This window comes from Lepisma saccharinum, chromosome 23 (genome assembly GCF_977018435.1).
Source record: "Lepisma saccharinum chromosome 23, izLepSacc3.1, whole genome shotgun sequence".
Classification (NCBI taxonomy): Eukaryota; Metazoa; Arthropoda; class Insecta; order Zygentoma; family Lepismatidae; genus Lepisma; species Lepisma saccharinum.
The window spans coordinates 58,889,028-58,901,330 of record NC_139251.1 but is presented as its reverse complement, the minus strand read 5'-3'; the positions used below and the strand labels follow the sequence as shown (position 1 = coordinate 58,901,330).

Genomic DNA, 12,303 nt, shown 5'->3' with positions numbered 1-12,303 from the left:
CACTAAAATATATGGAGTGGTTGGAAATATTTTATTTAACAGCCTTGAGCTTAAGAAGGAAAGGTAAAATTAACGGATTTAGACAAAACATTTTGTCAAAGATTGATAGTGAATATTTTAGAAATACAATAGTTTATAACGTTCCAAAATATAAAACAAAAAAATATCATTATTATCAGTAAAATTGAAAAATGGTGGTGAATTTATAAAAATATTAATTGATGATTTCGATTATGACTTTCCTTAAAATATTGTATTTTGGATACGTAGCATGTGATCTGACGTAAAACCCATTATGAGTTAATCCTTTGATATTTTTACTCTTTGTGACATAGTGCTGTATGAGGTTTTATAACTGTTCTCAGTACTTTAAATAAACTATTATTATTATTATTATTACTGCTGCTACTACTTTAAATATAATAAAGTCAAATTGGATTGAAAATACTTTGGTGTTGTAACAAGTTCATACTCGATTCTAACATCATTATGCCTTGTTTCCATGATATTAAATTTATTTTATTATAAAACATAAACTAAACGTAACGTTTCGACATTCTAGCAAGGTCTTCTTCAGACTCTGTACCAAGTACAAATGTAACAAGGTACAACGGGGCCTGCACCTACAGTTAAAGGTAGGATAGGATGAGAACCACTACATGCCTTCATGGGGTATCGAACCAAGGACCCTTCGACTTGAAAGCGACAAGGTTACAAATACGCTATCAAAGAGACTCATATTTCGCACACATATATATAATGTACAGTCGATGCGTCCGGCGTGCTATCCAGAACTCGAGTGCCCGAGAACTCTATACTCTGTCTCGGGAAACTCCGGAGCAAGCGAACGAAAGTAAGTATATGCTCAAGTAGTGACGAGATCTTGTGGAGGGGGAAGAAGGACTGCAGTAACTAGACCCTTTCCGCAACCGAGCCGTGCGCTGTTTCACCACATGAAGGTACGTCACAGATGCAGTCAAATGTTGTGTTGGGTTACCAGCATACAGGCGGCAAAAATGACGTTTTTTGAATGACTGTAGCGCCGGAACGATGCACCAAATATAAAACGTGTCGTCCTGTTAGCGGACAGTTCATGGAGCGAACAGGGCATGGAGCGGACACAACTTGATTGACATGTTATGTAGTGAACTAATCAGAAAATCTAAACCTCCCGTTCCCACGCGCTGCTGGCAGGCAGCAACCAGTTCATGGAGCGGACACGTGTTGTGCCCAGCAATCGCTTTTCTGAAACCGGACGACGTAGAGGAAGGGTGGCTTCATGTCTACGGACAGGCTCCAGCAGACGAAAAATTAACGAAATTTTTCGATTACTTCGTGGATAAGTGGCTCGAAAACCAATTTGTGCCGATAGATATGTGGGGTTGTTACCAGCGGAGCTACAGAACCAACAACTCGCTCGAGGGATGGGACTACAAAATAAACATCCGCATGGGTACACCACATCCCAGAATAAACAAGCTTATAAATTTTTTGAAGCTGGAAGCCGAGGAATCAAATGAGAAAATTATTAGACTGGAGCTCAACTTGGAGGGAGTGAAGAGAAAGAAGAAATATGTAAAGTTGGACGAACCAGTTGCAAGAAACACGAGAAAATATGAAGAAGATGTGCCTAAATTTCTAAAGACAATGTCCTACATTCCAAAACTGGATTGATAGCATGTAAAGAACTTTTGACGTAGCACAAAATGTACGTGTTTGACGAAGCAGATTAATGCTGCTGATGGGACTATGCATTCAATTTGAAGGCCGAGTACGGTTATCCGTGCGGGTCTATCGCATCCGTGTGTCTTTGGTCCCCCTGTCGCATTGCTGGTGCGAGGCACTAAGACAGGCTCACCTTCAGAATAATGAGTTGCTCGAATGTGAAGAAGGCACGCAGTCCCGGATGGCACCAAGTACAGACCTTTTCGCACTTCATTGTAAGGATATGTACAAGTTTTGTTTGGCACAAAGTGGACGTAAATACAAATCCATCCACCCTTTAGTAACACAATTCCCAGCGGGGCGAGGGAGGTCGATGAACATGTGTCCACTTCATGAACTGGTTGCTGCCTGCCAGCAGCGCGTGGGGACGGGAGGTTTAGATTTTCTAACTGATTCGTTCACTAGATAACATGTCAATCAAGTTGTGTCCGCTCCATGCCCTGTTCGCTCCACGAACTGTCCGCTATCAGGACAGCTCCATATAAAAATGATACTGAGAAAAGTTGTTGGTTTCGATTTCCTCTACACGTTTCTGTGGCCGTGACACCCTGTATAGTTACTGTTGTGGTAATTCAGGCCTCACGATTTTTAACAAATCCCGTACATGAATGTTAGTGTAAAGGAATCTATGCAAGCGAGTTCCGCGCCCATCATCATATGCAGGATTTTATTTTCGCATCGGGCTGGAATTGTAGTTAAATATATATTACATACCTTTGTTCTAGTCCACTGTAAACTATTTTAAAATGTAAAGGTAAAGTTTTCCGTCAGCAATTCACAGTACCATGAAGACACATACGAGTATTAGGGGGCTGTGAAGGTATTTTTAAAGGTGGTATGGTTATCAACACACTCCGGCCTCCTTCACCCTCTATGCTTGTCTCCAGGTGTCTATCTGTTTGTGGATGGTTGAACCCCAGATTTGCTTTATGCTGAGACAAGCCCGGAAAAATTCCCACCCAGGTCCGATCGAACCCAGGTCTCCCGCATGGCAGTCCAACGACCTACCGACTATGCTCTCCGGAAATCTCTGGAGCAAGGCCGTGCGTAAGAGAGAGATGAGGAGAAAGTGACCTGGTGGAGTGAAGCTGTATACGCTGCTGCAAAGTCTGGTAACTGCAGTGGTCCCCCCCCCCCGAACATTCCCGTTCCCTGGCCTGTGATCATTGGTCGAGCCGCCTCGAGTCACCACCTCCGCACAGACTTTATTCATTCACTCGCTCCAGAAATTCACGGGGCAGTGCCATTCTTAAAATACTTCGTAATTACCGTTTCTTTTGTACCTTAGATTTAAAACTAAATAAGGACAAAAATGATAATCGGTGATGATTTTAAGGGAATCTGCATTTAAAATTTTGGATTTTGCTGAGAGAATTCAGGAGGGGCTGCAGCCTAACCAGCTCCCACCTCCTTACTCCATTATCCGTGCTCTTAAAGGTACGAGACGCAACAAGAGAGAACGGGAAATGGGAGAGAGAAAGAAACAGAATAGAAAGAAGTGGGAGTGAAAAAGGAGATTATTTAAGAAACTAAAGGAGAAAGGAATGGAGGGAGGGAGAGAGAGAGAGAGAGAGATAGAGAGGGTACAAGAAATAAATAAACGACGCAGAGAAAGGAAGAATAGAAATATAAAAGATATGCAATGAGACAGAAAAGGAAAGTACGAAAGAGAGAAAAGGAAAGGAGAAGACAATTAAGTAAGAAAAATGAGGACATATGAAATGGAAGAGAGAAATGAATGCAAACAGAGAGCGCGAGAGAGAAAAAGAGGAGAGAGAGAGAGATACAGGAAATAAAGAAACAACACCGAAAAAGGAAGAGTAATAGAAAAGACAGAGTAACAGAGGAGAAATAGAAAAAGAAGAGAGAGCAAAAATACGTGGCAGAGAAAAGGAGTATATATAAAAAGTTAAAGAGAAAAGAATGGAATGGAAAAGAGAGAAAGGAAGATAAACAGAGAAGAGAAATATAAAAGACACAGAGAGAGAGAGAGAGAGAGAGAGAGAGAGAGAGAGAGAGAGAAAGAGAGTAAAGAAAGCAATGAGACAGAAAACGAAAGAAAAACATAAAAGCGAGAGAGAGGGAGAAAAATGAAAGAAAAGAAAAAGGAGAGAAAGAAATGGAAAAGAAAGGAAAAGAAGAATATATAAAAATGAAAGAGAGAGAATGATGTAAAGAAAGAGGGAGACAGAACGAAAAGATATAAGTAGGTAAACGTCACATAGAAAGATAAATATAAATGATGCAGAGAGAGAGAGAGAGAGAGAGAGAGAGAGTATAGAAGACAATGAAGGAAAATTGAAGAGAAAATAAAAATAAATATTAAGTAAGCGGAAATACGTAGGAGAAAAGCTAGAAACAATAGTTAAAACAAAAGTGAGAGGGGAATATTGAATAGGCCTATGCTATTTTTCTATAATCAAACTGTGTGTGGGGTCAAGTGGGCACAGTCGGCCCTAGGGATTTTCCCATATAATTTAGATTTGGATTACACTATTAGTCCTCTACAATTATATATACTGCGGGCTGACAATTTGACTACCTTTACTTATTAAAATATTTAGCAGAATCTGAGGCCTATGTGAGAAGTACGAAAAGTAAATAGAATATTTAACAATTTATTGAGGACACAACGACTAAAAATTGTCGTATACAACAGTAGTAATTTTAACAATATAAATTTTCCAGTAACAAATTTAGCATAACTTATCTAATTGACATTAATCATTCAATTTACAAATATAACCAAACTTCATATAGGGCAAAATAAATGTACCGGAATCATAACATGTAACATGATTAGTGGATATTGGTCAACTCTGAAAGGACCATCTGCGTAATGGTAGCATTAAACATAGCATAACTAAATAGTGCACAAATGAAACTAATTAATTAAATGAAGAAATATGAATCTTAGATTAAACTTAAATATATTAATAATACTACCAGTACACAGATGATGACGTCAGCAGACCGATTCTACAAGTTAAGGTAGAGATACGAGATGTGAACCCAACCGCTGCCAGAGTAAGAGTCACATGACCTGGTGACGTATTACTTCCCCAAAAATGAAACAAATGAATAACGAATTGCACACAATCTGACTCATATTCCTTTGCGAGCGAGGAATAGCCTAGCGTTACAGGCATTCCAGCGTTACGATTGTGACATTTTACACACAAAATTTAAGGTTCTATACATGAGATTGGATAAAAATATTCACAATGAACTGATTTCTTAGAATTATGAAGTACTTTTTTCCTCTCTTGCAAGCATCCATAGAGTCCAAAAGGCCGAGCCCAATTATAGTGCTCTTACTACATAATATTACTACAATATATTCAGTGTTCCAGTCATAGTATTTTTTAAATTGTATAAACTCAGTTCAAAAATATCAAATGTGTTATTTACACTTGAAATTGTGTTGAAAGAGTTGCACGCTCTTCACACCGGAGATGTAGAAAGAATTGACGTTTTCGCTCTTTGGCAATGAAAGATGTTGTGCTTGGGACGTGTTTTGCAATCGGGAACATTAAGTGTTACGGCTGATAATAAGTTGGAATCGTCTATTATACCGTTAATTACTTTAAACAGAAAGAGCAGGTCACTTACTTGTCGCCGGAGTGCTAGTGAGCTGAAGTTGTTCTCTGAAACTAGATTATCGTGTGAATGGAATGTTGGATATTCTCCACAGATTTTCAATTTGAGGTATCTAAGGAAATTTGACTGAATGCGTTCTAGTCTATGAATTAAGTCTATTTTAATGGGATTCCAGATTACTGACGCATCTCGTGTCTGCTATCAAATTTAAAAGACTTTGGTGCGATGACATAGGCTGAATGAATGAAAAGCATTAACGAAAGTGTGTTACGTGTATGACACTTTAAAAATGTCAAATTACTTCATTTGTCTGTGAAGCACATAGGCTTTAAAAGCTAGTGACTTTTATTGGTGAAATGTGTAAATTATATGCTATCACAAGCATCTAAACCTTAATGCAATTAGAAAATAATAATAAATTCCATCTTAATTCATTTTTTTATTTACATGGAGTAGGACCACTTTTTGTGAAACGTTCCTACTAGCTAATTGGTCACTGCTCGTTAAAATTAAGCAACCAATCTGATTTCTTCCTGTCTTTGTATCTAATTATCGAAATCATGTAATAAACAAACTACTGCACATTGTTCAAATATTTCATTCAAAGTACTTAACATACACTATTTGTTTAATTATTGAGTGAAACCATGAAGTGAAAATATTTCATGCGATCATGTAAATCTCCTACAGCGTTAAAATTCAATGAAAAGTATACAAAACAGAACTATGATAGAGAATGTTATTGGTTATGATTAAAATTGCCACTTTCATAGGTATATTAATAGATTGATTAATTACGAAATAATGAACGTCACACCAGTGGCACTTCGGAAATAAAAAGAAACATTAATTTAGAAATATTTAATAGGCCCTCAAATTCTTGATTTTAATCTTAGACATGTTCTGCTATTGCTTTTACTGTTAGGTAATAATACGAAATATATAAATTAATTGTTTATTAATTGTAACTGTTAATATTGTGATTTCATAAGGTACCTCCACTTCAGACTAAGAAGCAGAAATCTCTTATTTTTATTGATTTGTTGTTCTAAGTCCACTTTATGCATATATATGCAAATCGGGACTAGACCTACAGTTTAAAACACTCAAACGCTGACCAAGGTTACATTCATTGTATAAAAAATACATTACAAATGTAAAGTTTCCACCCTCTAACATTGTCTTCTTCAGACAAAAGATTCACAATAAATGAAAAAAGAATTTACAGTGACTGTCTGAAGAAGACCATGTTAGAGGGTGGAAACTTTACGTTTGTAATGTATTTTTATGCAATAAATGTAGCCTTGGTCAGCGTTTGAGTGTTGTATTAAACATGGAAACAAGACTTAACAGTGTTACAGTTTAAAATAGGATCCGAACCACTGTGCCTCCACCGGGTATCGAACCCGGGACCCCTTGTTTACAAGGCGACGACGTAACCTCTGAAAAAATGTGGTTATATGACACGCGTATGCCCCATGCCCCTCATAAACGTACGGCCGGCCCTGCTTGGTCGTGCTACCATATATGTGCATTCTCCACTGATACGTTCGGATTCAAAGACTTCCATCCTGACAGACACTCGTCAATAAAAGCGAATATTATTTCCTGCTTTACTTCAACCACTACTGCACACGTGAATCAGTCGCAGGCATTCGCATACCGTTGTAACATGAGACAGGAAACAGCAAAGAAGCAAGCAACTCTTGTCCCAACAAGCTTCGTGTTCGCGATCCACCCCTGAATAGAGCTATAAAGCACAGGCAAGTGACACAAACATTGAAGATCATTGTTTCGGAATCCATCATAGACAAAACAAAATAAGGAATTGAGAGGTGTGTGGAATGCTGGTAGTGGTAACGTCACATAAGTTCCTGACCAGTGTCCAACCCCGATGCATAGACAATAAGCAATTCAGTTCAAGCAGCGTCTGCGAGCCTTACAGAAGAGTTCCTGTTCAGAAGAGAAGCTGTAGGTAAGTCTATGTACTAATATTCAATCATTGAATTTATTTCTAGTATTTTAGTTAGAGATGTAACTTTTAATGATGGTTAATCCTTTTTTATGTGTTGCGTATGAATATTCATTACTTTTAATTATAGCACTGACCCCCGTGGCAGAGTGGTTACCATGCGACGTCAGGGGTCTCGGGTTCGAATCCAGGTCTTGATATGGGTGTTCTTTGCGAGTGTTCCTTCATCAATTTACATGGGACCTCCGTGGTGTAGTGGTTAGTAGAGCGCGCTAGGACCTCAGGGATGACGGTTCGAATCCTGCAGTGGACATCGCTGAGTGTCCCTTCGTCAATTTCATCCATTTTCATCGTCGTGATTCGCCAAAAGTGGAAAAACGCGACGCTAAGCAATAACAATCAAATGAAATAATTACAGTGATCCGTTCTTCAGATCTGAGAGCAATGTCGGGGATCGAACGAAGGACACCTTGATGTCAAATGTAAAGCTACGTATTTGCTGTTTTCATTTGAAAATTTGGAATTAAAAAAATAATCGCACGGGATCTGTTGCCCCATTAGCTCCAGCCACGCAATCAGTGAACTCATATTGACAATAATAATAATATCCCGCGGCGCAACAGCCCGTGAGGGCCTGAGCCTACCTACTGACTGCTGCCCTCACTGCCATCTGCTGAAGTGGGAGATTATACAAACAGTTACGGAGTGACGTTTGGTCATCACGACGAACCCCAGTACCTACCCATTCGTAGCTCCCCAATTTCCTCAGAATGGTGAGTGGCCACCGGTCCCATACACAGGCCAAAATCTCGGGACAAAAGTTGTTACGCTTTCCCTCAGGAGACTCGAACCTGCGAGCGTCCTCTATAGCTGGAGTCCAAAGCAGGAAGTCTTAGACAGCACGGTCACGACGCGAGACCCATATCAACATGGAGGAATGGATTCCGAGAGTTAAGTGCAGCCAGGGATCGAACCACGGACCTTGATTATAAGGGGACAGCGCAACCACAACGCTATGTTCATTAGAGACTGGGCCTACAGTTTAAAGTAGGGTCGAACCACTGCGCATTTATGTCTTTTGACTTTTTTTTATTTGATTTATTTTATTTTACTTCGCGTTTCGTGTTTATTGGCTAATTTGCGAAGATGGGGATGAGTGATGAAATGATGAAATTGATGAATGGACACTCACAAACAACCATGCCCGAGCGGGATTCGAACCCGGGATCCTTGGTGTCGCTTGCTAACCACTCAGCCACAGGGTCCGTCGCGCAGTTGGGTCTTTCTGATAGCGTAGCGGCAATGTTGTTGCCTTGTAATGAAGGGGTCCCGGGTTCGATACCCTCTGGAGAAGCATGGTGGTTCGGATCCCACTTTAAATTGTACGTGCAGTTCCGATTAGCCTTTCCGTACATAAAGTGAACTTGAGAAATAAACCACAAGATAAGGAATTTTTCCAGAGTATATTGTACATGATGTGAAGAGAAAGTTGATATTTATATAAGCTAATTTTGTAAATGACCACCGTTTTTATTTCACTCTGTAAATTGAGCAAAGTGCGAAGATCTACAGCTAGGGACGTTGAATTTTCGCTGTAATTTTCTCCCAAAAGTGGTGTACTTTTTCTTACTATTACGTGTTAATTTTCCCCAAAATTGCGATTTTCTTTTAACATAATTTTCTACCAAATATACATAAAATTATACATTCAATGTGTTTTTAAAGGAGTATTTTAAATTTTTTGCCACAGTCTCATACCCTGGAAAGGGGTTTTGAGGAAGTGATTTTCCAGTTTTTCCTCACGCAATAAATACCGACGTTACGGCTCCCGTTTGACGGTAGGTGAGCACTCGGTTTCCGTCACAACCGCACCACTTCGCTCGGTGACCCAAAATTTTCCGATAGAAAGTGAAAAATCTTGGGACATATCCATTTACACATGGTTTCATGTAGCTGTCTGAATTATGTCATGTATAAACCGTGAAATTGTGGATAAAATTTTAAAAAATGTTCACGTTAGAGTGCGTAAATATTATACATTTTATCTTTTAAGCCTAAAACGCTTTAGATGTTCAATTTTTGCGGCATTTTTCGCTTTTTAAGCATAATATTTGTTAATTTCGCAAAAACGCAAATATTCGCATTTTTTGTGAAATTCTCGTTATTTCGATATTTCGAAATATACACATTTGTAACTAGCATCACTGATTGAAGGACACAGCTATATAGGCACTTTGCCTCAGGACCAGGGGGCGATCGCCCCCTTATGCCCTCCGTAGTTAGGGCTCTGGGTTAGGTAGGAATCATTGGGCTATCCTCTTTCTGAACTTGGCCATTTATTTAAAAAAAAATGACATCGAAGCCAGTTTTGCTTAGACTAGTAGGCGTAGGCGAATTTTGTAAATAAATTCATCACATTTTCCTTAGATGTAGCTTTTGCATATTGTTTTTACTATATAGGGCATAAAGTCATTATTTGTATTAATTTTGTACAAAATGAAATTATGTATGGCTTAATTGTAACCCTATGGAGATTATATTATTATTATTAATAATAATAATAATAATAGTAGTAATAATAATAATAATAAAGAGAGAGTCAATCGTGCGACACTCTCTCAATCCTGTTTTTTTATTATAATCTTTTCCCATTCTTTTTGTGTTCTGTTCTTTGCCCAAAATGTTTCCCTTTCTTCAAGTCCTCAAATCTATTTCTGCTTTAACATTCTCTCTCTCTCTCTCTCTCTCTCTGTTTTGTAGAATATTTATTTTAATGCTTTTCCCTTCTTAGTTTCCATTTCCTCTTTAACATTACCTCCTATCTCTACATTCCTCTATTTCTCTTTATCAATGTTCTTTTACTTCTTTCCTTTGTGCCCCTTCATCCCTTAGTACCTATCATTTAATCCACTCTCTGTCTGTAACTGTATATTTTCTTTCTATCTCACTCTTTTTCTTTTATTACTGATAATCTCACAGTGTTTCGATCTGTCAAGACGTATTTGAATTCTCTCTCGAAATTCACGTCATTCATTCCTTCGTTCCCGCTCAATCGCTTTTCACGTCTGTTGCTTCTCTCATACTACTTATTTTATTTATCTCTCATTTCTTTTATTATTACGTTCTCTCACTCCTTCTCTCCCAAACTAAATCTCTCTTACTCTTTCTCACTAATTCATTCACTTTTCAGGGCCTCCCCTATGGCGTAGTAGTAACGTCGTCGCCTTGTAATTAAGGGGTCCCGGGTTCGATACCTGGAGGAGGCACATGGCACAGTGTTTCGAATTCCACTTTAAACTGTAGGTCCAGTCCCGATTAGCCTATCTGTGCATAAAGTGGAGTTAAAACATCAATTCAGTCATTCACTTTTCTTCTGCCCCTTTCTCATAGTAGCTCTTTATGTCTGCCTCTCTTTCTCTAGCTACATTCTTCTTTCGTTCATACCTCTCTCTCAATCACATGCTTTTACTTCTGCCTCTCTTTACATCCTACTTCTTTCATTCCTACTTCTCTTTCTCAATTCTTTTTTACATCTCTTTTCCTCTCTATCTCCCTCAATCGAACTTAATATCTTTCTTTTTATATTTTTCTGTTATTCAATCGCTTTTACTTCTCCCCTTTTATCATACTTGCTATTATTTCTCTCTCTCACTCTCTCTTTCAATTATTTCGCTTTTATTTTGTATCTCTATTATGAACGTCATTTTTAATTTATTTATTCTGGCTCACTCACTCACTTTTGCTTCTGTCCCTAAACTCATACTGCCCCTTATATATCTGAAACTTCATTTCATTATTGTTCCTCTCTAATTCGCTCGCTATTACTCCTGCACCCTTTGTCACACTGGTTTATATTTTTCTTCCTCTCTCTCTCTCTCTCTCTCTCTCTTTCCCAATTGTTTCTTTTTGATGTTCGTGTATGTCTTCAGAATTTCAATTCTTATTTTCCTTCTATCTCATCTATTCGTTTTTACTTTCAATCCTTTTCTCATACTACTTCTTTCATTTCTCTCTCTCTCTCAATTTCGTATTTACTTATATCCTCCCTCCCTGACTGATTCTCTTTCAAACTTAATTGCTTTCTTGCTTCCTCTCTCATTCACTCGCTTTTACTCATGCACTCTTCCTCACACATGTTCCTTTATTTCTCTCCCCAATTTCTCTTCTATTTCTTCCCTCTTTTCTTTCGGACTTGATTATTTTCTTTCTTATCTGTCTATCTTATACGTTTGTTACTTTTCTCATACTACCTGTTTAATTTTTCTGTTTCTCTCAATCATATATTTAGTTATTTATTTCTCAAATTTGATTTAATTTTTGAATTATCTCTCATTTACTAGCTTTTGGTTCTGTCCCTTCTGACACTCTTTTATCTCTCTCTCTCTCTCTCTCTCTCTCTCTCTTAATTCTATCTCTTGATCTATTTCTCTCTCTCAATTCTTTCTTTTTGGTATCTACCTAGGAATTTCGTATTTCATTCCTTCTTCTCACTCACCAGCTTGAACCTTTTCTAATACTACCCCTTCGCTCTCTAACAATTCTATATTAATTTCACCTTCTGTCTCCCTCTTTGTGAATCTCAATATCCAACTTCTCTTCTATCTCATTATATCTGCTTTTAAAATTCGGTTTGAAACTTATTGTATTGGTGCTGACGATTTACAACTCTGAATTTCTTCCAGGCAGTCCTAGAGCGATGCCACCAATGTCAAGACAGAGGAATCCTCAATTCATCTTCTTGTTCGCAAGGACATCCAGGCTGGCCTATTTCCCGTTCGATGTACATTATGGCAATCAGCATACGATCTACCTCATAACTCCGTACAACTACATCATCTTACCGCACGGTGCCTGTTACGTAGAGAGCGACATCGACTTCTACTTTCCGCTTGGACTTCATCCTGATGATGACGTTGTCGCCCGCCAGTTGGGCCTACCTACCAACGGGACGCCATTTTGTGCCACCATCAATTCATACATCAGGAACGACTACCATGTTCCGGTCA

General features: G+C 38.4%; 1 protein-coding gene across 1 annotated transcript; it reads left to right on the top strand.

Annotated features, from left to right (window-relative positions):
* The first annotated feature begins 1,134 nt into the window (after positions 1-1,134).
* On the top strand, positions 1,135-1,674 carry LOC146005525 (uncharacterized). The gene has a single exon (XM_083144771.1). The coding sequence runs from the start codon at positions 1,135-1,137 to the stop codon at positions 1,672-1,674; it is 540 nt and encodes a 179-aa protein (XP_083000897.1).
* The last annotated feature ends 10,629 nt before the right edge of the window (positions 1,675-12,303 follow it).

What these genes read in the sequence shown, in the direction of transcription:
- LOC146005525 (XM_083144771.1), top strand. Translation starts at nt 1,135, where the DNA reads ATGTTATGTAGTGAACTAATCAGAAAATCTAAACCTCCCGTTCCCACG.